This window comes from Terrapene carolina, unplaced genomic scaffold (genome assembly GCF_002925995.2).
Source record: "Terrapene carolina triunguis isolate 2854851 unplaced genomic scaffold, T_m_triunguis-2.0 Scaffold62, whole genome shotgun sequence".
Classification (NCBI taxonomy): domain Eukaryota; kingdom Metazoa; phylum Chordata; order Testudines; family Emydidae; genus Terrapene; species Terrapene triunguis.
In genome coordinates, this window is record NW_020664413.1 from 50,482,593 (window position 1) to 50,508,123 (window position 25,531).

Here is a 25,531-nt window from a genome sequence, read left to right on the forward strand (position 1 = left end):
AAGGCAAAGACTCCTATTCTTGGGGGGGAGGGGGAGTATAGATGGAGGCAGGAGTGAAAGTAACTTAAAGGACTTACTGGGACGCAGGGCAGCCGGGGTCCTGGGCAAGGTGGTGGAAGGGGGGCTCTGTTGGTGATTTAAAGGGCCTGGGACTCCGGCCGCTGCCGGGAGTCCCGGGCCCTTTTAAATCGCCGGGCCCCGGGGCAGCTGCCCTTTTTGCCCCCCCTCACCCCCCGTCAGTGGCCCTGCCAGTACGGTGCTTAAAGTGCTGCCGCGGCAGCGCTCTAACATCGGCTGTGTACCGGCGGCCACTTTCTTACCGGTACGCCATACCAGCTTACTTTCACTTCTGGATGGAAAAGGGGAATAAGGCTGATGAAATGTATTTGACTCCAGGATCTGAAATATTTTATGCCTACTCAGAATAGAGTAAGCTATTCTTCATCTTTCCCATAATCATAATTTTCCTTGATATTGGACTTACTTAAAACTCTACCCAGTGAGTCCAGCAGAGGCTAATACCGTGCCACTAGAATATGAAAAGATATTTGTTGGTGTCCATTTATAATATCCCGAGATTATACACAGCTATAAGATACAGCAAATTTAAGGCCATTTTTTTTCTCATCACTGAGTATTTATTATATATAACAAATACATGAAAAAGAAAAAACTATATTGTGTGATATAAATAGTTTATTTACATTACAGAAAAACATCAAGACAATGTATACTATTTCAAATATATCCATACATAATCAAATATAGCTGTAGTACATGTTTTCATTGGTGTAGATTACCACAAATGCAAGGCAACATGTGTAGATCTTGTTTTAATCTTTTGTCTATAATACTGTATTTTGTAGTCCAAGCTCTCTGCAGTTAGATTTGCCATTGTGGAAACATGCACTCTTTAAATTAACCTGGTCGATGCTCTTGTTGTGTTGTCTGAACTGTAGTGCCCTGTGTTTTGCTTCTGTCTGTGGATTCTGTTGCTCCTGGGACATTTTCTGAAAGAAATGGGGGAAAAATACACAAATCATAGCGAGGCATTTGCTTAACAAAAGGGCTTGGGTGGTAATGTGAAGATGGGAAGCCGAAGAGGAAACAGATCTTCCTCCCAGTCACTAGATTTCCTCCTAAACAATGTGGCAAAGAGAACAATTGGGCCATGCTCTCTGCATTCCTGTGAAAAACTTCAGCCTCGATACAAAAAACTAAATTAAGAGAAAACTAAGGTTGCACGGTTAAGCACTCATAAGTAAGCCTACGTTTTTGTCATGGATATTTTTAGTAAAAGTCCTGGACCGGTTGCAGGCAATAAACAAAAATTCATGGAAGCCTGTGACCTGTCCCTGACTTTCACTAAAAATATCCCTGACAAAATGAGGAGGCGGGTTCAGCACCCTCTGCTGCTGGGGCTCCCGGGTCTCCCACCCCTGTGGCCAGTGGGAGCTCTGGGGTCCCCTGCCGCTGTGGGGAATGGGATCTGCGGAGTCCCCTCACCCCTGGGGTGGCTGGGCAGCTGCGGAGAGTCCCCCCGCCACCCACCGTGGCTGGGCAGCTCCGGGGAGTTCCCCGCTGTCCCCTGCAGCTGGGCAGTTTTGTGGAGTCCCCTGCTGTCTGCTGTGGCTGGGCAGCTGCGGGGAGGCCCTGTCGCCCCCAGCTGGACAGCTGCAGGGTGCCCCCACCCGGGGGCAGAAAATGTCATGGAGGTCAGCTGAAGTCACGGATTCCGTGACTTCTGTGACATAATCGTAGGTTTACTCATAAGACAAGTGATATCAAAGTTAAGGTTGCAAGTACAACTTTAACTCTGCCCCCTTGTAATAAGCATGTACTACACAATACATTCCTTAATTGAACTGTCACATATTATTTCTTAACGAATATAACTATTTTCAGGAAACAGTAGGAAGCGCTAGACTAGGAAAGATCCCATATTCATTTACTAGACATCGTAAATCCCTGAAACATTTAGAAAGTGGACCTGGACAGCTCAGAGGAGTATATATTCTCTGGCCTGATTTTGTTTTTTTTAAGAGGTGCTAAGCACCCCCACAGCTGCTATTGGTTTCCATGGAAATTATGGGTGCTCACACCATTAGAGAGCAACTAGCTTAGCTATGGATGCCTGCCCAACACAGCATTCCTTAGCCGCATATAACTGTAGAGCTTAGGCAAGAAAGACACTACATTGTACATGCTCAGAATCGTATTTTCATTTGGATAATGGCAAAAGCCAAACCATTTTACCCCATTATAAGGCTGTACACTCAGTGAGGGCTATTTTCATGCCACATTTCAACTTTTATCAACACGCTGTTTTTGCTGGAAGGGCTCTTCTAAAGAATTTTTCACTAAACAGAAGATTATAAAATATTCCCAGTCTCACTCAAGATCAAGCATAGGAAATTTCAGTCCCAAGAGTGAAGATTTCCAATAGTTATAAGCAGCAGAGTGGGGAGTTACAATGGAAACATCAGGCAAGGGGGGTGACCAGCGCCTTGTTAAAATATCCTCTTAAAACTTATATTCCCTTTTTATGTTGGGTATTAGTAGAAAAATAGTGAACTGCAAAAAGACAACTGGAAATAGAAACACTCCTAAATCCTTAAACAGGGTGAGCAGGGAGAGAGAGAGAAAGAAACAGAGAGAGAGAGTTTCCCTCTAGAACCCTGGGTTCATCCACTTTCTGCACGCTAAATGCAACTAGCATTTCTCCAACAGTACTTGCAATTTCTTCTACATTATAAGCCACTCGTTGAGTGGCTTAACAGAGAGAAGCACCTAAAATATCAAGAGACCCTACTGAGATGGAAAAGTCCAACTGTATTGTATATCCTTGTCACTGTGACAGGTTAGAATGTTTGCCTTTATCTCTGTAGCCAACGCAGCTCTAGAAGTAAAATAGAACCCAATAAAATGTTGGTACCAGCTGAAAATCAAGCACCATTTGTTGCTGTGTATGAAGGATTTTTTTTTCTTCTAATTGAACAGAATTGATGTCCAACCGTGGCACTGCCAGTGAAAGGCTACATCTCTGTGGACAAAACAGCACTGGCAGAGGGATTTTTAAATAGTTTCCAAAAGTATAAAATAGGATGATATAAATGTTTGATACCATGTGGGCCAGATACTCAGCTGGGGTCAATTGGTGAGCTCCGCAGAGGTCAATGGCTTTAGGCCAGCTGAAGCTGCGGCCCTGACTGCTCTCACTTTTAAATGGGACTGCTCTTGTTATAAGGGCTGCATGATCATAATTTCGCCCCATTCTTTTCACAGAGGGAAGGCGGGCTGCTATCCGCATAACTGGAAATATAAGTCGATATTCCCGGGGTTCTCAGGGGAACAGGGCAAACCTTTCATTATGAAACCCATGCAGACTTTGCCTGGACTGTGATTTCATTACAAACTCAGACTTTGCTGCATGTTCATGAGAAGCTTGGCAAACCTTTTGTATGAACTAGGGCACCATTGTTAGCAAACCTAGGACTGATTCACAGAGCTACATGTCATCTGCTCACTGACCACCTCATAGCCCAGAGTAGCCTCTTGTGCACACTGAACAAGAGAGGTGGCAAAATAGGACCTTGCAGGATTCCACAAGAATGATCTCTGGAATCTCTCAAGCAAGAAAGAACGGAACCACTAAATCACAGTGCACCTAGAATCTGCAAGTGAATCAATAAAATTTCATGGTCAGGGGTATCAAGGATGCTTGACCAATCAGAAAAAATGAATATGGACATTAGACCTTTGACCACTGGCCACTCCACTCTACAAAAGTGGAGATTGTTAACCAAAAAACCCAAAACAAACCCCAAACAAACTAGCATAACCTCCATAACCAAGTCTAAAGCCAAAATGTGAGTTAACAATTAGAGCTGAAAGAGTGCTATTAGCTGAGAGACAAGTGTGAGAAAGCATCGATTCTCTGGATGACAGGATCCTAGATGACTGTGCGGGGGTGACCAGCGCCTTGTTAAAATATCCTCTTAAAACATATATTCACTTTTTATTTTGGGCATTAGTAGAAAAATAGAGAGCTGCAAAAAGACAACTGGAAATAGAAACACTCCTAAATCCTTAAACAGGGTGAGTGGGTGCAGAGATTTCAGAATTTCTTTAGAAAAGAAAAGAAAAGAAAGGAAAAGAAAAGAAAAGAAAAGGAATTAGGGTCCTGTTTTTAAACCTAAGCGCTGAACAGGTCTTTAGATGGCTAAATATAGATTTATGTGCCTTCAGGCCTCCACATTTGAAAATTGGGTCCTTATCCTGTCACTAACAAGTAACTAGGTAGAGTTGGAATATTTCCAGGGGCAATCCAGAGATGCAGGTTTGGTCTGTGCAGCCACCAAATATATGGCACAGCACCTGAGACTGAAGAAGGAAAGAGAGGAATCGGAGGTTCTGAGTAGTTCTAACAATAAAGAAATAGCCTACAGGTGCATTTGGGCTGGGAGAAAAGGGATTGATTCTGTGAGGGTTGGCAGCCAGATGATCAGATGAGTGGCAGTGGTGGGGTGCTAGCATTGGACAAAAGACCTTCGCTCAGTGGATCCAAACCCATCTCTCAGCACAAGAGTGGATTCAGACTATGAGATGGAAGCGATGGCCCAGCTGGAAGCAGTGGGATCCAGAAGGGTCGCTCCACAACGAACTCACATAATGACTGTGTGGTCATGGGGTCCAAAGTCAACTGGACTGACTTGAAACTTAGGCTTACTTTTATTAAACAAATTCCTTGAATGAAAACATATACACGTTGTGAGTCTATAATGCAAAGCGAAACCTCTACTCCAGATGACTACCAGCTAATGGGAACAAAGTTATTTTAAGAAAGGTGACCAGTACCAAGGAACTTGAGGTACCACTACTCCAATTGCTAAAATTAGTAAAACATGGTACAATATAGGATCTAAGTGTCTGCTACCTGTGGCCGGCTCAGATGAAGTGTCCTTGGCTGTGTTCAGAACAGAGTCTGGTTCTATAGACTCAGTGATGAGCTGAAGTTGAGCCACTTGGTCCTTGACTCCTTCAGCCACCTGAAGTAAATCGAGCTTTGTGATGCGCTCAGTGTGAGATCCATGTTTATTTATGAACATATCCGTTAAAATAATGTAAATTAGGAACTAGGACACAGGCCTCCTGCCTTCTAGCCAGCTGAGGCTCACAGGATGGCTAGAGTCAGTGATCGTGTAATCCTAGCAGGCAAAGCACACATCCATTCATTTTTAATCAAGTTATTTGCACAACTAAACTGCCATAACTAAGTAATAGAAAGCAGTAAAGAAAAGTGCTGAGAGACAGGACAATGCTGAGCATAACCTTATATTTCCAAGTCCTCCTTCATCTACACTGTTCTGTCTTTGTCTTGTCTTGTCTGTCAAGCCGGAAGGGCTTTGGTGCGGAGACAGTGTCTCACTATGGGCTCAGTCCTGAACAACTCTGAGCACTACTGTGATTCCTAATGTCAGTGGGAGCTGGAGGCTCTGGGCGCCACTCAGAAATGCTCAGCTTTGGAAAGCCCCACATTTGCAGTGCTACATGCATGATTTTAATAATAGTAACAAATAAATGATTAGCAATAATAATATTGGCTAATGGCACACATGTTCAAGTTTTAGACGCGGAGATCCAAATTCCGTGCTTGTGCAAACTGACGAAACTTAATCAGTCACCAGCCGAGAATTTGGCCGTAAGACAGTCTAAACGGGTTCACGTTTGACTTCTTCTCTCATATAAGGATTTTTAGGCATATTTTTATTGTGTTTCCTGCTTTGAAGAGTTCATGCATTGGAATGTCCTGGAGTTCGACCCAATACACTCACGTTCACTAAACTATACCTGTGCAAATCATACAGTCGTATGTGCATTTGCAACCAGAACACTTGGAAGTTGCAAACTGCATGTACCTTTCTTAGGGCACTTAGGTCTCTGAATCTGAAATGTAGCCCAAATTGCTAAGTGAGGTTTGGAGGCTGTTTTGCAATAATCACATGCATTATAGAAAAAGGTCAAAAATTATAAATTAACATGCGGGGAAGTGCTAACACATTTTAAAAATATCAGTGGGATATGTTATCTAGATTGCAGTACCATAGATCCTTATCTAAATCTGTTAAGTAGGAAGGATTCATATCTTTTCCTCGGCTCACATGCTCTACCTCGCTAGGTTGCCTGAAGGTGAAAAAAATAGAGTCACTAAAAGAAAATGATATGGTGCATTTTCCCATTTATCAGTTATTTTTCCATCTCCTTTTTTACGTACACTTTTTTTTGGTGTGAATTATCTCCATGTTCTCTGTAACCCACTTTAATATAATCCATTGCCTCTTCTGGCATCTACTGTTAAGGGTAGTAGACTTGATGGACTCAGCTTGGCCAGAAAGCAGCTCAAAGCTTCAGCAGATGATTTTGCTTTACGCATTTAGGCCAGGGGAGGATTTATTAATCATTTTTTGTCTTTTCCAGGAGCAAATGCTGCACTTGTCCTCTAACCAGACAGTGCAACACTGATACGGAGATATATTAGAGCTTTTATTTTCTATAGAGGTATGATACCTGTGTTTTATTTTCCTGTCTTTTGTTTAGAAGTAAATTCCTTTTCAATCTGATTTATCGGTGGAGCTGTACGAGGGCTGAATGAGTTTCACCTTGTGATTTCTGACAAAAGCCTGGAGAAACTCAGTGGCCAGGGCTCACTCTGAACTCTTCCAGAAACAATGAAACTGGGTCAGTGAGGACGTACAGTAGCACTTGTGGGCATGAGAAGAATAATGACACTTCGCACTTTAATTCTGAACTACCTTGAGGCCACAGTTTCCATGCTAATAAGCGCTTCTTCTTTATTTACAAAAATGCAACATTACACCTGGATATTTATCTAGGTCCCCATCCAGCAAAACACCGAAGCACATGCATAACTTTAAGCACTGTCCCCTTTATTAAAATAATTTCAGTTGGCTTAAAGTTATGCATGTGCTTAAGTGCTCTGCTGGATTGGAGCTACAGTGATGGGCTCTTTAGAAATACATACACAGGTAGAACTAGATTTATTTTAGTAACTGTTGATCCAGTTGCCTCATTTATATTCCCTTTATTTATATGAACAATATTTTATCCGAGCATCTGAATATAGAATATGAAACTTCATTTGCTATATGTGCTGGTGTGGTCTAAGTCTGATTACATTGGTACTGAAAATACAGTCATGATAAATAAATCAGCACTGGGACCAAACAATTCTTTCTCCTACTTCAGTGAATTAAGTGGGATTTGTTATCCGAGTGCAAATGTACTAGTCTGTGTAATTGGAGAATCAAGTGGGTATAAACAAAGTCCCTTTTCTTCTATCACAAAAACATAGAGATACTGACCTTGTAATGCAGAGGACTACAACACAGATGATAGCAATCTGGATGGTTCCAATCACAGCTGCTATTAAGACATACTGAAATCGTACTGGCCCTGGAACCACATATAAAACGCTGTAGTCCTTTTTTTCACAGTGTTGTCCAGTGTAGCCTGCATCACACCTGCAATGAAAGATGTTCATCCTGTTACTTAGACATCCTGCATCCCTTTTAGCAGAGGGACAGACTATGCCCCTGATTAGAACTTGAGAGGGAGGCTCTGTGTATGAAAGTACTGCTTGGCAGACACTGTGTGGGCTTTTTTTTTTTTTTAAAAAGGGATGTAGATTATACTTCCAGGTTACGCAAGGACTGCTTTTATCTCACAAACACCAAGTGGCTAGGATAATGAGATACATAGATACTTGGATGTCTTAAATGTGGTGACTATTTGGATTAGGGGAGTACCTAGAGACCCCACCCTAGATCGGGACCCTATTGTGCTAAGCACACACACAGTAAGGGACAGTCCCTGCCCCAAAGAGCTTCCAGTCTACAAGATAGACAAAGGGTAGGAGAAATAAATGACAGTCCTGAAAAGCTGAGGGCTGTGCAGGGATAATTGCTTTTTCCTTGGATTCACAGGTAAGCCATGCATTGGTTTAATTAACATTTTTCATCAACTTACGCCGACATGTTTGTCTGCGAAAAGATTTGGTTTTGATGACACTGGGTTGCCTCTAGGATAGTTTCTTTTACTCTTTGACTATTGTTTTTCCCATACTTCCCATACAAGGCAAAATCCTACACACCCCACAGTGCCCAAACGTTTGGACCATGCACCAGGCCTGTTCGTCAGGAGCTGGGGGAGGGGAAAACAGGCACCCGCTGCACCACCAAGTTCATGCTTTACAGCTGCTATTGTCACCCTAGCCCCAAGGCCGCAGCAGTCTCCTTGGCTCCTAAATCCCTTCTCCACAGAGGGAATAGCCAATAGATTCATAGGGTTTATGGACACAAGGGACCGACCATTAGGCTATCTAGCCTGACCTCCTGTATATCACAGGCCATTACACTTCACCCTGTTACCCCTGGACTGAGCCCAATAACTTGTGTTTGGCTAAAGCATATCTTCCAGAAAGGCCTTCAGTCTGGATCTGAAGACCACGAGAGATGGAGAATCTGCCACTTCCCTTGGTAGCTCATTCCAATGCTAATCACCCGCACTACTAACAATGTGTGCCTTATGTCCAAGCTGCATTTATCTGGTTTCAGATCTAAATACTGGCCTTTGTGCTGCCCCAATCTTGGCACTGCTCTGCACCAGGGTGGTCCCCAGGCACAGGTCAGAGCTTCCTGAATGCAGCTGTCACCTGCACCAGCTGCTGATGCTGCCAAGGAGCTGTGGGGCAGCCGGAGATCACTGGGGTTCAGGGGAGCCTCAACTAGGGTGACCAGACAGCAAGTGTGAAAAATCGGGATGGGGCGGGGGGGGGGGTAATAGGAGCATATATAAGAAAAAGACCCAAAAATTAGGACTGTCCCTATAAAATTGGGACATCTGGGCACCCTAGCCTCAACCATGCTCTTTCTTACAGCAACACTCCCCTATGACAATAAGAGAGGTGGGAGGAGCAATTCTGGTGGCTCTTGTCCTAGGACTTCCCTATGCAGGCGAGATCCTTGGGGGTCAGGCCTGCTGGGTCTAGGTCTTCTTTGTGCCATAGCAATGCAAAGTGGTCACAGCGTGGCACAGGATTCAGGCCAGAATGTTTTACTTGCTAATGTGCAACAAAGTCTTAGGGATAAACTTGTCACAGGGGGCTATAGGGCCAAATCCTGACAGATGTGGTGTGCCTCCTGACTGGGTCCAAGTGCCCTCAACTCTCATTGACCTCAGTGGGAGGAGATGGAGCTGAGACCCTTCCTGGAGATCCCCAAATCCCCTCTGATGCTAGAACTCCCTGTGCTTTGGGATGAGAATGCCAAAAATAACCCATTTTTGATACTTTTCCCTTGCTGGGGTACAGGCCATCTGGCGCTGGACTCAGACGCAGATTACCCACTGAAGGCCCTGCAAATGAACACATAATTTACCTATTTGTCCAATTGCCACTAAAATCCCTGTTTATTCTGCCCACTGCCACACAAAGTCTGCTTCTCTCCTCGCTGTTTCCCCATCCTGCTACCTTCTTCCCTGTCTGATTTCCCACAAAGGGGAGTTTGGTTGTTCCCCTGGGCCGGCTCCGGTGCTGCTGGCAGTGGAAAGGGGAGGCATCACAAGGGAAATCTTTCAGGTCAATGGCACTAGCAACTCTAAGAGACTTGGAGAGTTTGCCTGGACCTTGTCCTAGAGATGGTGGTGGTGCTCACTGAGCTTTGTGCTCCAGGCTAGAGTAAGGGGAGACATGCAACAGCCTCTACATGCCCCCACCTCTAACCCTTGGAACCAGGAGAGGATAATGTGTGGCTGGGTGGAAGAATGGAGAAGCCGGGGCAGCCAAGGGCAAAATGGACCACAGGATCTAGGGGAGATTTGCAGGAGCAGGTACCCTCCATGCAGAGCTTCCAAGGAACTGCCTGATCTCCAATCTCCGTCTTGTATGCCTCAAAACAACAGCTGCAGCAAATGGGCACTTCATCTCCATACTTCCTCCAAGTGAATATGGTGGGAGCAAGAACTGCTGAAGTGAAATCCTAATCACCTCAATGAACCTTTCACTGCTAAAGGCAAGCCTGGGAGATGCTTCAACCACCACTCCTCCTCCCTGCCCAAACCTCTTTCTAAGTCACCTGGCATACAAAGCTGTAAGAAGTTGTCTTTCACGCAGTTCTTCACTTTTTAAGGTTTGCTCATTGTGAAAATATCAGGGAATACTAGATTTCAGTGCTACAAGTCAAGGAAAAGCACCCATTGGCTACGCTTGCACTTTGTGGTGCATTTAAAAAAATATTTAAATATGTCTTAAGGGTATTTCATGTTTTTATAATCGATTGACATTGCGGCATAATTCAGGGCAATTCTGCTGCATAATTTAGGTCCAAGGTGCTTCATCATACAAGGGTTTTTGGTAATAATTATTCCCCCCCCTCATCTTGATTACACATATTAGCAACTCTACATCTTCAGCTTATCACCACCTGCTCTGGAAGAAAAGTGTTACCTGCAAGATGGTTCCAACATATTAGTAGGGTGCTCGCACTTCCCATGCATGCAGAAGCCATTGTAGTGGTCTGGACAAGGAATATAGATCCCTCTGGCACTTTCTTCCAGTTTATTTGCATTCTCTGTGAACACAGGTGAAAAGAACATCAACATGGAAGCATGTGGTAAGGGGAAGTGAGAAGAAACATGGCATTAAGTGCTCAAGATACAATATAGGAAAAATTCAAAAGAGCAAGATGTGAACGACTCCTATTTAGTTGTAAAAGAAAGAGAAATACTGAAATGATCTTGCAACCCAGAAATCTATACTTAAATAGGAAGAATATTAGAGAGGAATCACCTAGCATAGATGCAGAGTTTTGTAAGCTATTTTGCGATTCTTTTGCTTATCTAATTCCCTTTAGGTTTTTGCGCTGTTTTGCCAGAAAACCTAATTTTACTGTTTTTAAAAAAAATTGATCACAAAATATTCCATGAAAAATGTCCAATAATATCTGTTATCCTTTAAATCCTCTCTCCTCAGAATCATGCGAGGCTAGGAAGAATCTGGACACTGATATATTTGAAAGGCTGCCATAAAAGAGATGGTGAAAAATTGTTCTCTCTTGCCACAGAGGGCAGGACAAGAGGGAATGAGTTTAAATGACAGCATGGCAGATTTGGACTAAATCTCAGGAAAAACTTCCTCACTGTAAGAACAGTAGGACAATGGAACAGATGGCTTAAGGAGAGTATGAAAGCTCCTTCACTGGAGATTTTCAAAAGGAGGCTGGATGGACAGTTAGACACAACAAATCCTGCATCTTGACAGGGAGTTAGACTAGATGACCCTTGCAGTCCCTTCTAATCCTGTGATTCTATGCTCAGTGGAATACACTGAGTGAGATGAAGGATGGTTTTGTGGCTAAAGCACAGGACTAAGACTTAAAAATCCTGGTTTTTATTCTCAGTTCTGTCACAGACTTTCTGTGCGACACTGGGCATGTTGCTTAACAACTCTGTGCTTCAGATTCCACAGATGTAAAATGGGATCCCTTCTTCTGTAGTGGGCTTGGAAGGATAAATTGTTTAATACTCATAAAGTGCTTTGAGATCCTTGGATGAGACATACAACATTATCATATAGTCTCCTGCAATGTGCACAGGTATATTTCCACAAGCATTAGATGGGCACTGAACATATGAATCAAAGAAAATATTTACCCCAATGTTGCCAGTAAATTGACAGCTCCAAATATGAATTTAGGTTGAAATGGGTCTATGTTTAACATTTACATAATGTGTTTAAATGCCTAAGCACCATCTGCAATATACTCACTCTCATTTGGTAGAACATCAGCTGTTAACTACACTTGATAAATACATTCAAAGCTGTCCTATCTGGCTTAGGGATTTCGACGCATACTTCATAGACTTATATCTGTACTTTTTTCTTAATATGTCGAATGGCAGATTATCTGGCCCTGGCATGGGTGTGGAGAGAGAGAGAGAGAACATTCTCCCTCAATGCCCCCTATGCAAGGCCAGACACAAAGGCAGGATCTACACATGATGGAGCCCAAGGTCATACCAAGTGGTATGTCTACACTACAACTACCTCCCACCTGTCGGCGCGTCTCAGAGCTGGGCTCAACTGACCTGGGCTTGTGCTACAGTGTAACCACCGCCCTCGCCAGGTTTCCCCAGCCTACGCCCAAACCCCTACACTGCTATTTTTAACCTGTGGCGTGAATCCCATGAGCCCAAATCAGTTGACCCAGGCCCGGAGACTTGTTGCCGTGGGTCTTTTATTGCAGTGTAAACGTACCCCAAAAGGCTAGGAGGGGAAGGGAGGAATCAGACGAAAGGGGCATGGAAAAGACACAGCCCAATCCCCAGTTGCCCAGGTTTACACAGCAGGCCGGGTGCACTGGGATCAGCAGACTAAAAAACGCAAAGTGGTGGACTCTCTTTTAGAGAGCTGGCTGGGAATTTTTCGATGAAATGCTTTTTAGTCAGAAAACGCTGAGTTGTCAAAAGTGAAACTGTTTGCAGGAAAGGCTCATTCTCAATAAATTTCCCGTTTTGAAAAAAAAAAGTTTTAATTGTTTAAACATCCAATTTAGTACTTGTCAAAATGGGACATTCTGATGTTTCTGAAACAAAAAAGTTCCATTTTTTTTTCAGTTTGAAGTAAATTTTTATTTCCAAATTTAAGTTAACTTTTGGTAAAAAAAAAAAAAAAAAAAAAAGAAAGAAATGAAGTCAAAATTGCAATGAAATATCTTGAAATTATCAAAACAACATGTTTTGACTGACCCAATACAAATTTTTTCTCAGGCTTTTGGTTCGCAAAAATCTTCAAGATTTTGACTTTTTGTTCTGATTTGGGATGGGAAAAAATGTCAAAATCTCAAAAAAATTCACAGGATGGGAAACCCATTTCCTGCCTAGCTCTAAGTGTTTGTACTTCGGACAGAGACTGTGCTCATTCTGGCCCTAACGAAACACTTAAGGCTGATTCTTTAAAAAATTTTACATTGTTGTGCATTTTCATCTATGATAATAATATTAGAGTATGCTAGAAATATTTTAAAATATATTTTAACAACAATAATAATGCTATCCAGAAAAACCAAGCGAATAATGGAGGGATATATCTTATGATAGATATCTGACACTGACAGAAATAAATTTAAGCAATAACAAAAGATTTGCATTTTCCTTGGATTTAATAAAACAATGATAATTTATGTTCAGCTCTGTAGCTCAGCCAAGTTAGCATTAGGTATGCTTAAGTATTATCTTGCCTTTGGGAAAAACAGGTATAGCAGATCCAAGATTCAATTTTTCATAATGCATTTTTCCTCATCACCTCATCACTACTGTCCAAAGAGAATTCTGCTATCTTCACAACTTGCACTAATAAAGTTGAGTAGTCTTCTTTATCTTAAAAGAGATAAAAGCAAACCACAATCCCGGAAAACCTCGAGGAGCGACCAAACTATAGATAGATATTGCTAGAACATGCAAAGCCCTCTTTCATATTTAGGATTTTGTAAGGACATGTCAGAATATAGGGCTAAATTCTCCCCTTCTGCAGGAAAAGCCATAGGAAGGGGGGTGAAAAATGGTGCACCAGGCTGAGGATGCAGAAATAGCCCTTCTTTCTCCTGCTTGAGCACGGAATTTGCAGCAGTGGAAGAAGGGCTAGAGACATGAAGCCTGCAGGTCTGGTACAAACTTGCAATAGTTGTGGTATCAGTGCAGAGTACCTGCAGTGTCAACATCTTTCCAAGGCTCTTCTCTGCCCAGCAGTACAGTTTACTTGTTGCTGTGCTACCATACTCCTGACCAGGGTGATAAGAACCATGGCGAGGTATCTAACACTGACATAAGCAGCATTAGCCTACCTGGCTGTGTAGGTTATGGGCAGTTTCTGTCTGAGCCTACAATGGGGAGCAGCTGCTACATTATTGTCCCATTTTTTGTTAGCCACTGTTCACCACGACATACAGACATATTTTAATACAAGCCCATCTATCTAGGCCCTTAACGGAGCCCTTCATCGTGATGTAGCTGCCTGACCTGTGGAAGGGCTGCTGGTAGTGAAACACTGTGGGATACTAGGTATAATGATGCATAGTTCCTTTGCATGGACCAGACTGCTCCCTTCTGAGGGAAAACAGCCACAGTGGGCCTCATGGGAGAAAAACTCCCCAAGGTTCCCTCCTGAGCCTGGCTACAGTAAGAAATACACCTGTTAGTAGAAAGACATGTCAGCTGTTGCGGTGCTGGACATGGTTGGGTCCTGTCTAAACTTGAGGTTGAAGCATTTTCAGCTCTGGCCAGCTGTGTCCATTGCTAATATCCATTGTTTATATTTGGAGATTCAGTCATTGCTAACAAGGCTATGGAATGAGGTTTGTGTCCTTGCAAAAAAAAAAAAAAAAAAAAAGCAGAGAGCAGCATTTTTTTCCTCCAAGCCTTGTGGATATTGGGGAATTTGCAGATGGCTTAGAATTGTCTGTGGGTGGTCCTGTGCCCCAGGCTAGCTTACTAACACAAGGATCCCTGCTTCTCTCTGATTTGTGGGCAGCACTACCATGCCAGGACTTCCCCCACCAGTAAGATACCTCCTTTGAAGCAGGAGGGGGAGACGACTTCACACTGCCGAGAGGAATTTAGCCCGCATTACCTTTGGGGAAAATATAACAGTGCTGGTCAGGGTGGAAGTGGATAAAGGTATATCCCTGAACTTGCGGAGAGTTCTCCATGGTTTCAGGGCACAGGGGATGGCAATCAGCTTTCACATAGGAGAAGGAATGATTTTTCCCTCCTCGTTTGGTCATGTCTTGTGTGAAAAACAGTACATTGTGCATCTAGCCCCTAGCACACTGCAAAATATAACCTACGCCCAATAATTTGTAAATCCATAAATGTAATACTGTGATGGAGAATGTTTGACTGGATCAGAAATAGAATAGCCCAGGATTTACGAATGCTCCATATAATGCTTTATCTTTTAATCCAGACAGGAGGAAACCATGAAATTTAGAAATGAATCATTTACAGTCCCTCTTGTTGATTAGAGTCTTCTCTAAAGCAGTTAGTTATTGAGCTCTTAAGATTTCCTTTCCTTATCTTACCAAGCATAAAGCTACAGGATGGTAGAACACCTCATTTCTAGTTTGATCTGCAGTTTAAGTTATTCAGAAGACAGAAGAGTATCCCAAACAGGATGAAAGCAGAGTTCATACAATTTCTCTAACAATTGTGCGATATGGGAGCATTTTGTTTCCCAACCAATATTTCTCTTGCATGGAAACCTTACACCTTCTCCACGTATTGCCAATTTTTTTTTTCACTGCACAGATAATAAGATTCATTTTTACAGACTCAAGGAGACCCAAATCCAAAAATAAAGTATTCACTAAAAGCGGTTTCATTTTGAATTGATGAGCTACGAAAATCAGTGCAATTAAAAAAAACCAAACCGTCAAAACATTGCAATGTGCTTTTATTTTTTTTAAATCATTTCTAGGCTCTAATACTCATTACCACAGCATAATTCTATCGGAGCACCTTCCAGAGATGCATTAAGCAATGAGACGAACATTTGTCATGTGTGGTTCATTCACTGTTCATCATTCAATAATAATTACTGAAATAAGACCCACAAAGCAAAGCCATTTTCTTTAACATTTAGACCACTGATGAAATAAAAAAGACTTTATGATACCCAGGGGCTTATAACTGAGCAAAACAGGTCTCCAGGCCTCACAGGAGAAGAAATAACGGGGTTTTCCCAGCATAATTTGTGATTATTCAAAAAGCAGACACTGCAGGCATATATTTAAACTAATCAGATTACATCACTAAACTGAGGAGCTCATCTTCAGCTCCAATCTCACATCTAAAGAGAGCAAAGCTTAAATTTAAAGTCATACTTCTTTTTTTCTGGCAGAGAGCAATACTACATGAGTTCAAAGTTTATTAAATTGCAGTAACATTAAGGTTGATAGCGCATCTTCAAATATCAAGCATTCTATATATATCCTTATTAGACAACTAGGTGGTAAGGAAAGCTTTATTTTCATCCAAATAATGGAATTCATACTTTTTTCTGAAATTTGCTAAGATCAAATTTAGATGGAAATAAAATAGAAAGCCCAAAGAGGAAAATCCAGCTTGTAGAATTAATAGTTTCTTTCTCTGAGCATATGTGATTCTTGACACATCTGGAAGTATACCTCAATTTTTTATTTTGAAAAGAAATATCACATTTGCCCCCCAGACCTAGTTTATTAGTAAAGCTGGTTGGAAAATTTCTTCAAAACAGTTTTCCATCAGAAAATGTCATTTCAACAAAACCAACATTTTAATGAAATTGTATTGATTTTAATGAAGTTTCCCATGAAGCAAAATTTTTGGCTTAAAAAAACTAATTTTGGAAAAATTCAAAATTCTATTTCAAAATGAATTTTTCATTTCAATATTTATTTTATGTTAGGTTTTTTTCACTTTCACAGTATTTGTATTATTTTGACAATTTTCATGACATGTCAGTGCTAGAAGTGCATAACACGATGTGTCATACCATGTCAAGTGATGCCATATTATGCAGTACTACTCACAGATCATAAAATGACATTGTTTTACTTCTAAAATCACTAAGGATAGATGCTCCTTAGTAAAGATTGAAACTTCACATCTTCTTTTCTTGTTGAAAAGGTCTCTTGTTTGTGTTGTAATGAAACAGACTGACAATTGACACTTTCAACATGAAAAGAAGATAAGTTCTCAGTGTACTAATATGAGAAGCAGCTGTTTTCAATATCCTTGTGTTAACCTGGAATTATTTTTCTAGGATACTGAAAACAGCTGCTTGTCTAATTCGTCATCGAGTACTTAACTTATTTTCTTACTGAAACTGTCAAAGCATCAATCTGTTTCATTACAACACAAATGGGAGACACTTTGATCTAGAAAATAAGGTAAAATGTTTCAATCTGTACTAAGTACACCTCTACAACGTGACCCAATATAACACGAATTCGGATATAACACGGTAAAGCAGTGCTCCGGGGGGCCAGGGCTGCGCACTCCGGCGGATCAAAGCAAGTTCGATATAACGCGGTTTCACCTATAAGAAGATTTTCTACACAGGACAGAGAAAATGCAATCTAAATCCTGATCCTGCAGTCTTCACAGTCCCCAAACTTCCTTTGAATTCAATGGGCTAGATTTAAATCTCAGTCACACCAGAGAAAATTTGGAATAACTCCATTCATGTCAAATGAGCTACTCTGGATGGAACAGACAAAAATCTGGCAAAGTGGGAACTGTATATGTTTGAGAACAGTCTAATCCTACATTATATGAATAGTCCCATCTCAATCAATGAGACTTATTATGTGATTAAGAACATGCAAGATCAGTGCCTTAGGTTATAGAGTCTCATGTCATTCTCTCTGTTTCCTAGAGCGCAGCGCACAGTATTGGCACTCAATTAATAGATAATGACCATGTAAGAAAATATTGGCTTAAGTAAAAAGATTAAGCTTTGTGTTTTACCACTACTGTAAAATGGAAATTCCCCAGCAAGGGCTTTCAAAATTATTATTAATTATTTGTATTATCATATCGTCTAAGAGCTGCAGTCCTAGACCAAGACTCTGTTGTGCTAGGCACTGTTCAAATACAGAACAAGAAGATGGTTCTTGTTTCAAAGAGCTTGCAATCCAAATATAAAACACGAGACAACTGGTCGTTACTGACAGGAGAGTACAAGAAACAATGAGGCAAGTGGCCAGGTTGACAGTCGGTGGACTAAGGATAGCAGCAGCCTAAGTTTTTGGTAGGCAACATGGCAAAGGAGAGTTTTAGGCTGGCATCCTGGGTCGTAAGAGGCAGGAGTCGACCTTTCAATAATGATTAACGTATGATAGGTAGGTGGAGACAGGCAGTTTAGGGCCAGGGAAATGAAGACAAGCAGCTTATGTTTGATGCCGTAATGAAGAGGCAGCTAATGGAGGGATTTGAAGAGATGGGTTAGGAAAATGATCTTTGTAGTACTATTCTGAATGGACACGAGAGGGGCGAGATTGCATTTTGGAGATTGCATAGTTGGGTAGACATAATATGGGATGGTAACTGAAGACACAATACCAAATATTCAATTAAAGCTATTTTGATGCCTATCTCACTGGAGACAATGTGAAGAAGAATTCACTTATATAATAACAACACAACACTTCAAATGCAGCTGAGGTCAGTCAAATTTACATCAGCGCTCTCCTATTGGTACTGAAGTGGCAACTCCTCACAAATCACATTTTCTGAGGATTTAAATGTGGGAAAAGGGACTCTCTCTTGCTTTCCTAACTGGGTCGGTTCTACTTGCTTAAACTTCTCTATCCCTTTCGGAAATGTGTCCAAGGATATGCACCAAAGCCTACATGGAAGAATTCCAACCTCTCCTTCTCTGAATGAGAGACATGGTTAAGCAGTGTGTAATTCAGATTATACAAGCATCGAAGACAATGCGTGAGTACGGTCAAATTACGGTGTGTGTGCGCATATGTTTGTGTGTGCCAAGGGGTAGGAGGAAGGAGCAGAGCATCCACTGCCACTCAGACATTTATTCTGAAGGGAGAAAGAAAAGCCAATGTGGTGCTGAGCAGCGTACACGAGGCACAATGTCACAGAGCAGCATAATGATATTTCTTCTCAGTGCATCTGTTGTGAGATGGCACCAGGATTACTGCCTGCAGCTCTGAGCACGTCACGATTAGGAATTTGTCAAAGGAGTTTAGAAGAAGGCAACGGAAATGACTAGAGAGCTAAAGTTAGATTGTAAGGCCCACCCAGAGCATGCCATCCTGTGGAAAAACTCACGGGATGGTCATAGTTACGTGGAAAGGTTACAAGGACTGGGGCGAAGGGGCAGGGCCAACATTGCTGATGTATCCACAGGGAAATCCTTTGATACTCCCCCATGAGTCTTTCAGAGTCAGCATTCCTTCCTGTGGCTATGCATCTGCAGGGGGAATGGTGCTGTAGCACTTCCCCAGCGCAGCTCCCTCCTGGCCATGCCCCCACAACCCAAAGAAATCCACTGCACTGCATGGGCAGAAGGAGTGGGGCAATGATGCCACTTAGGCTCAAATCCCCTGTCGCTGATAATTCATGACTGTTTTAGTGGGTTTTCTTCTGTTTACTTCAACAGCAGTTGAGAGCACTCTGCACCTAGCAGAGCTGGGCCACTAAATAATTTTGCTACATGTGTGCTACTAATGGCAGAGCTACCCAGAATTCCCAGGCACATGAGGTGCTCAGATGGCAAGGTGACAGAAGCAATATAAGAACCTAGAGTTCACAACAAAGCACTGGCTCTGATAGAACAGACAGATCAGGGCCGGCTTTAGCAAATGCGGGGCCCGATTCCTGGGGCTTGTACTCACCAGGCGGCGCTCCCAGTCTTCGGCAGCACTTCGGATTGCTGGCCGGAGGAGGGGGGCCGCAGGGTTGTTGTGCCCTGGCCGGAGCTCCAGCCGGGAGAGCGGGGCCGCAGGGCTTGCCGCGCTCTTGCTGGCGCTCTGGCCAGGGGAGTGGGGCTGCCGAAAACCCCGGAGCGGACTGCCGCCAGGGTGAGTAAAAAAAATTAAAAAGACGCTTAAGGCGCGGGGCCCTCTTAGGCGCAGGGCCCGATTCCAGGGAATCGGGCGAATCGGCGTAAAGCCGGCCCTGAGACAGATATTTCCTTTGTTCAAGTTTGTGCTGCACAGAGCAGGACTCCCTACATCTGATTAGTGCTTCCAATGAACAGACCATATTTCAATAGGAAACAATTTAGTCACTAACGGCCATTCATGTCCCACCTCTAGTAAACTAACTAACTGTTTACTGGGTGTTCCACTTCTCTTAAAATGTTGCAAATCCTGACCCTGTGACCATGGAGGGTTCAGCAGAACCAGTGAAGTTCTACTCTCAAGGGTGATGAAGGTGGGGCAGAATTTGAAGGGGGCATGTGTAGAGGGCACACACCCTGTGTGACATGGAGTCCCATGCGTGGAAGTTCTCTGCATGGCAGCGTGAAGGAGACAGGCATGGACTGCAGCCAGAGGTGTCATTCTTGTATGGTCTTGTTGCTATGGCAGAAGTGCAGAAGGCTCCTGAGGCCAACATATTCCATGGAGCAGCTCTATCATTGTTCTGCTGCTCTGGAAAGAAGATTCCTTTTCCTCCACCTCCCCTGCATCCAGGGTGCTACTTAGGCTGGACGTTGGCCTGAAGAATTGGCTTTAAAGGGCAAGAGATTCCAAAGGTACAAATGGAGGTTTGGAACCTACTCCCATTGACAGTCAGTGGCAGTTGGGCACCGAAATGCTGCCTGTGCCTTTGAAAACCTCCCCTCAACAGCACGTTACAACATGGGGCCAAACTCACCCAAGAGTAACTCAATGGCTTCAGTGGAGTCACACTAGGCATGCAGTTTAGCCTATCACGTCCTTCCATATGCAGCTCCCTGAAAACCGTGTAATAAATACCATCCTGATATTATTAATTTTACCAAGCGGGAAAAAAATGGATTCATCTGAGTTAAATTGCATTCATCTCTTTTCTCAATCACAAAAGACACTTGCACGACTCAGTCACTTATTCATTTTAAAGGTTGTCATGCAAACGAGTTCCCCGGACTGAGGATAACATCCATTTTCTGTTTTAAAAATAACGTAGTACTTTTTATGTTTGAGACGATGGTTTCTAATTCACTGGAAAAAATAGTAAGATCTTTGCCTCTTACAGCAGTATATCATAATTATTCAGTCTGCTGCCATAATTAATAATGGAAAGTTATGAATAAAGACACACTAATAATCTCCAGATGTTCATACCAAGCAAAAATAATCAAAGCATGTCAGCATATTTGAAAAAAAATTATATTCTAAAAACATTTCTGAGTTTTTAAAACCATCAAAATGTACCTACATTTATACACAGTACTGGTGAAACAACTGAATAGGTTGAGGATTGCTTGACAAAATTCCAGTTAACTTGTTAATCCATTTCCTATAAACAACAATGATGCTGGTTCATTCAAAACAAGCGCATATTGTTACCCCTCTTGCCTGTCCCATCCCCATTCATTTGTCCATTGTATTCTGTTTATACAGAGCTTGTAAGCAATTTGGGGGAAGGAATTATTTTATTATGTGTCTATACAGAGCCTAGCCCAGTGGGGTCCCAACCTGCCTGGCACCTCTAGGTGCTACTGTAATACAAATAACAATAACCACCTGCCATGTGCTTGCACTCTCAGTAGATGCAATCCGTGATATTAGCAGGTCTAAAAGGGAAAATAAATAAAAAGCACTAACCAGACAAATGCGTCTTAAAACCGTTTCTCCCACACCAGCACACATGGCTCTTTGTCCCGCTCTAGTGACCAGACCACTTCTTGAAGTTTAAGAGTCTGCTATTGGCATTGCATTAGCAATCTGGTCATTTAGCTAACACAGTAGGGGGTCATGCTTAGATCCAGAGGTTGGAAGTTCAGTCCCCACAGATATCCTGGGAAGGAACAGTTATATAAAGCTCTGGCTTAATGACTCAGGGCTAGATCATGGGGTTAGGAGAAGCTGTGGGTAAGGAGCAGTGTGTAGTTGTACTGCCATAGGAGTAGACTGGGGACTGAATTGTGATTGAGAGTCCCAGTTTGGTCCCTGCTTCCTTATTGCTCCAGGGGAGAACTGTGTGTGTTAGTCCTACACCTGACACAGATTAAATCACCCTCCAAGCTGTCTGTGCTGTCTGCTGTTTTGGAAGTGGAGACAAATTGTTAGCCGCTCACCTGTGGGAGAGAAGTACTACTGGCCCATGGCAGCTGCTCTCCCTCCCATGCAATCCTGTAGTGTAGTCAAGGGTAAACGGAGTTTACCCACTTCCCATTTGGGGAACATGGAGTTTAGTTTAGGTTATTTCACTCACTTCTTTTTATTTTAAAACCACAGCACCACTGCTCCCATGCACAGACTGGTAGGATAAGTAGCCCCTACAGGGAAAATAAGGGGTTCACCATATATCCCCTTACTCCCCGGGCAGGTGATGAAGCAGCTCATGAACATAAGAACGGCCATAATGGATCAGACCAAAGGTCCATCTAGCCCAGTTTCCTGTCTTCTGACAGTAGCCAATGCCAGGGGCCCCAGAGGGAATGAACCGAACAGGTAATCATCAAGTGATCCATACATTGTCGCCCATTCCCTTCCCTGCTTCTGGCAAACAGAGGCTAGGGACACCACCCTTGCCCATCTTGGCTAATAGCCATTGATGGACCTGAACTTTTAATGAAGGAGACAATATTATTATTATTGTAATTCAATATTTTACAAATGGTGGTGTCAGTTTAGAAATCCGGAGGGTGCCAGCCTGTTAGCCTGTGTGCCAAAGTCCTCTCCTGGGGATGGAGACATGAGAAGTGTTGTGTTTATCCATAGAACAGGTACAGGTGAGTCGCATCATACGCACATTTAACTTACGCGAATTCAACTATACGCACTCGGCAAAAAAAAGAAAAACAACAAGATACCTGTAAATAGTGTGGGCGATTCCACCCATCATTCCACTCAATGAGCGTATGCCCCGGAGTGAGCGTGAGATGGGAGACGTGAATCTGCTGTTTCCTCAGTTGGTCTCAGTTCCCGCGTACCTCTCATAGTGTGAGCATCTCGCTGTGCTGAGTGTGATTCTAGTGTTTAAAGATATGTATTTTTCGTACAACATGGCCCCTAAACGCAAGCCAACTACTTCATCTGGTGCTCACCTGAAGAAATAGCCATCTGTTCCAACACTGGAGGAAAAACTGGCTATGTTGGAGTTACTGAGAGACGGTATGTCGGTCTCCAACGTGGCGCGTAAATATGGCCGCAACGAACCTAGCATCTGTGCCATCAAGATTCAAGAGAGAGAAATTCGTCAAGCCATGGCATCAAGTGTTCCAATAACTGCTAAGGTGACGAGCCAGGTGCGTGATAAGACTTTAGTGAAGACGGAAAAGGCATTAAACTTATGGCTGGAAGACATGAACCGTAAGCGTGTGATGCCAACATGTTGCGAGAAAAGGCTCTTAGCCTCTACGCGCTGTTCAAAACCTGCTGCCGAAGAGGGACTGCCTTCTGATGAGAAGGAATTCAAAGCCAGCCAAGGTTGACTTAACAGTTTTAGGAACCGCTTCAACCTCAAAAACGTGCAGACTACTGGTGAAGCTGCATCTGCCAATGAAGAGGCAGCAAAAGCCTACTCCGAACAATTAAAGAAAATCCTGGAAGAAAAGGGCTATCTTCCAGAACAAGTTTTTAATGCTGACGAGACTGGGCTCTTCTGGAAAAAAACGCCCAACCGCACTTACATTTCAAAATCAGAAAGACAAGCCCCTGGCTTCAAAGCAGCTAAAGACCGTGTGACTGTGTTGTTTTGTGGCAATGTGGCTGGGTATTTAATAAAGCCTGGCTTGCTCTGCAGGGCTGCAAATCCCCGTGCCCTAAAAGGCAAGAACAAAAATCTCCTGCCTGTGTTCTGGCAATCAAATAAAAAGGCTTGGGTGACAGCAGCATTATTTCTGGATTGGTTCCACAAGTGTTTCATTCCGGAGGTCAAGCGGTACCTCGAAGAGAAAGGACTTGACTTTAAAGTGTTGCTGATCATAGACAATGCTCCTGGCCACCCTGCGGCACTCAGGTTTGTACATAACAATGTTGAAGTCGTCTTTCTCCCCCCCGATACCACCTCCATCCTCTTGACCAAGGTGTGATTCGCTGTTTCAAGGCCTCGTACACGAGGCTTACATTCTCACGGATACGTAGCGCTATGGATGGAGTGTTGGAAGTCCTTTAACACTGCCGATTGCATCACTTATATTAAACAGGCAATGGATGCAATCAAGCCTGAAACAATCAATGCATGTTGGCGAAACCTATGGAAAGACTGTGTGAATGATTTTAAGGGTTTCCCGACCATTTACAAAGAGATGAAATGCATTGTTCAGGTGGCCAGGCAAGTGGGTGGTGATGGCTTCCTCGACATCCTGGAGGAAGAAATTGAATTAATTGAGAGCCATAGAGAAACACGCGCTGACTTTAGAACCTAACCCCTGCGTAAGATGCGACTCCACTGTAGAGCCCAGATAATGGCTGGATACATTTCTCCACCCTAGAATGAAGTGTTCCCCTCTAGACTGAAAGGATAATTCACTTTCCATGCCCATTCCCTTCTTGGTCTGTTGGTTAAGGTTGCAGACTAGTGCCAATGATAGTGACTCTTGAAATGTGCACACTGGGAACTGAACTGATACCAAACTTACCAACTATGCATCAGTATCATTAAAACAAGACAGTTTATTCTCAAAAACCAAGAAACAAGGAACAAAAACCAAACAGAGAAACAAACCCAACCCCACAACACACAGAAAAGGGTAGGGGAGAGCAAAGAACAAAACCACTTTATAGGCTCAAATCCACCCAAGATATTACTGCACTGCAGTGAAGGAAGGAGGCAATGGGATTGCTGGAGGTGGCAGAGGTGGATTAGCTAGAACAATTATATTGAAACCAAACTACCTGCCATCCTCTAGATTCAATACTGATCTTCTGGGATCCAAACCCTGATGTCTCCAATAGGTCAACAGAACCACCAGTGGAGTAAGGAGCAGCATGAACATGCACTTTTTTCCTGGTATATTTGCTTTCACTACATTTCTTAATAAACAAACAAGTACCAGTTATGTACCATGTTCCTATTCTGGACTCCATGGCTATCTGTGCAAAAGGATAGCAATATTAGCAAACTAGTTCAGTGATGGTTAAGGAAATAACACTCCTAAAGCTTGGCCCAATGGTATCCCACTGGTTTTAATTTGTATACCATTATCCAATTTCTATATCAAAACAGCCTTGCTACCGCAGAATACAGAAAGCAGCTTATTTATATGTAGATGCAGCTATATGACATTTTGAAATGCCATACATTTGCATATGAAGGTTTCACTTTTTTTTCTTTTTGAGTAAACAGAATCTGCTGTGACTCCCAAAGTAATGTTTAAATCAAAGTAATGCTTTCCAAGCAAGATCTTCCTTAAAATTAAAACAAAACAACTCATTATTATAACTTGGACGCTGTGGCTATCAGTGGTGGCCTTAGGTACATCTTTTTGATTTATTGCTCTACCTTTGATACCAAGCAGAGCATGGAGAGCAAAACTGCAAGACCGGAGTATTTTATAGGAAATGGTTAGAGGTAATCTGTAATATAAATCAATATTTATAAATAAACCTTAGACACATGGTGAAAGCTTGTGGCCATCCTAAGAAAGGTTATGGGTCAGATTCATTATAATAACTATGAGGGTAGTATTGATTTTTGTCACAGATCTTCCACTTGAAAAAAAGAGCATGTACTTGGTCAAAGAGTTGTTTGGAGCTCTGGAACTGCAAATCCCTATCTACCTGAAACTCCACACAATGAAAAC

General features: G+C 42.7%; 1 protein-coding gene across 1 annotated transcript in view; it reads right to left on the reverse strand.

Annotated features, from left to right (window-relative positions):
* Positions 1–681: 681 nt before the first annotated feature.
* TMEFF2 (transmembrane protein with EGF like and two follistatin like domains 2) overlaps positions 682–25,531 on the reverse strand; it is a 169,105-nt gene continuing 144,255 nt past the window's right edge. The window contains exons 8-10 of the mRNA XM_024195282.3: positions 10,523–10,646; positions 7,383–7,541; positions 682–1,010 (exon numbers count right to left, since the gene is read on the reverse strand). Coding sequence (XP_024051050.1) covers positions 914–1,010; positions 7,383–7,541; positions 10,523–10,646 — 380 coding nt within the window. The 3' untranslated portion in view covers positions 682–913. The remainder of the gene's footprint in view (positions 1,011–7,382; positions 7,542–10,522; positions 10,647–25,531) is intronic.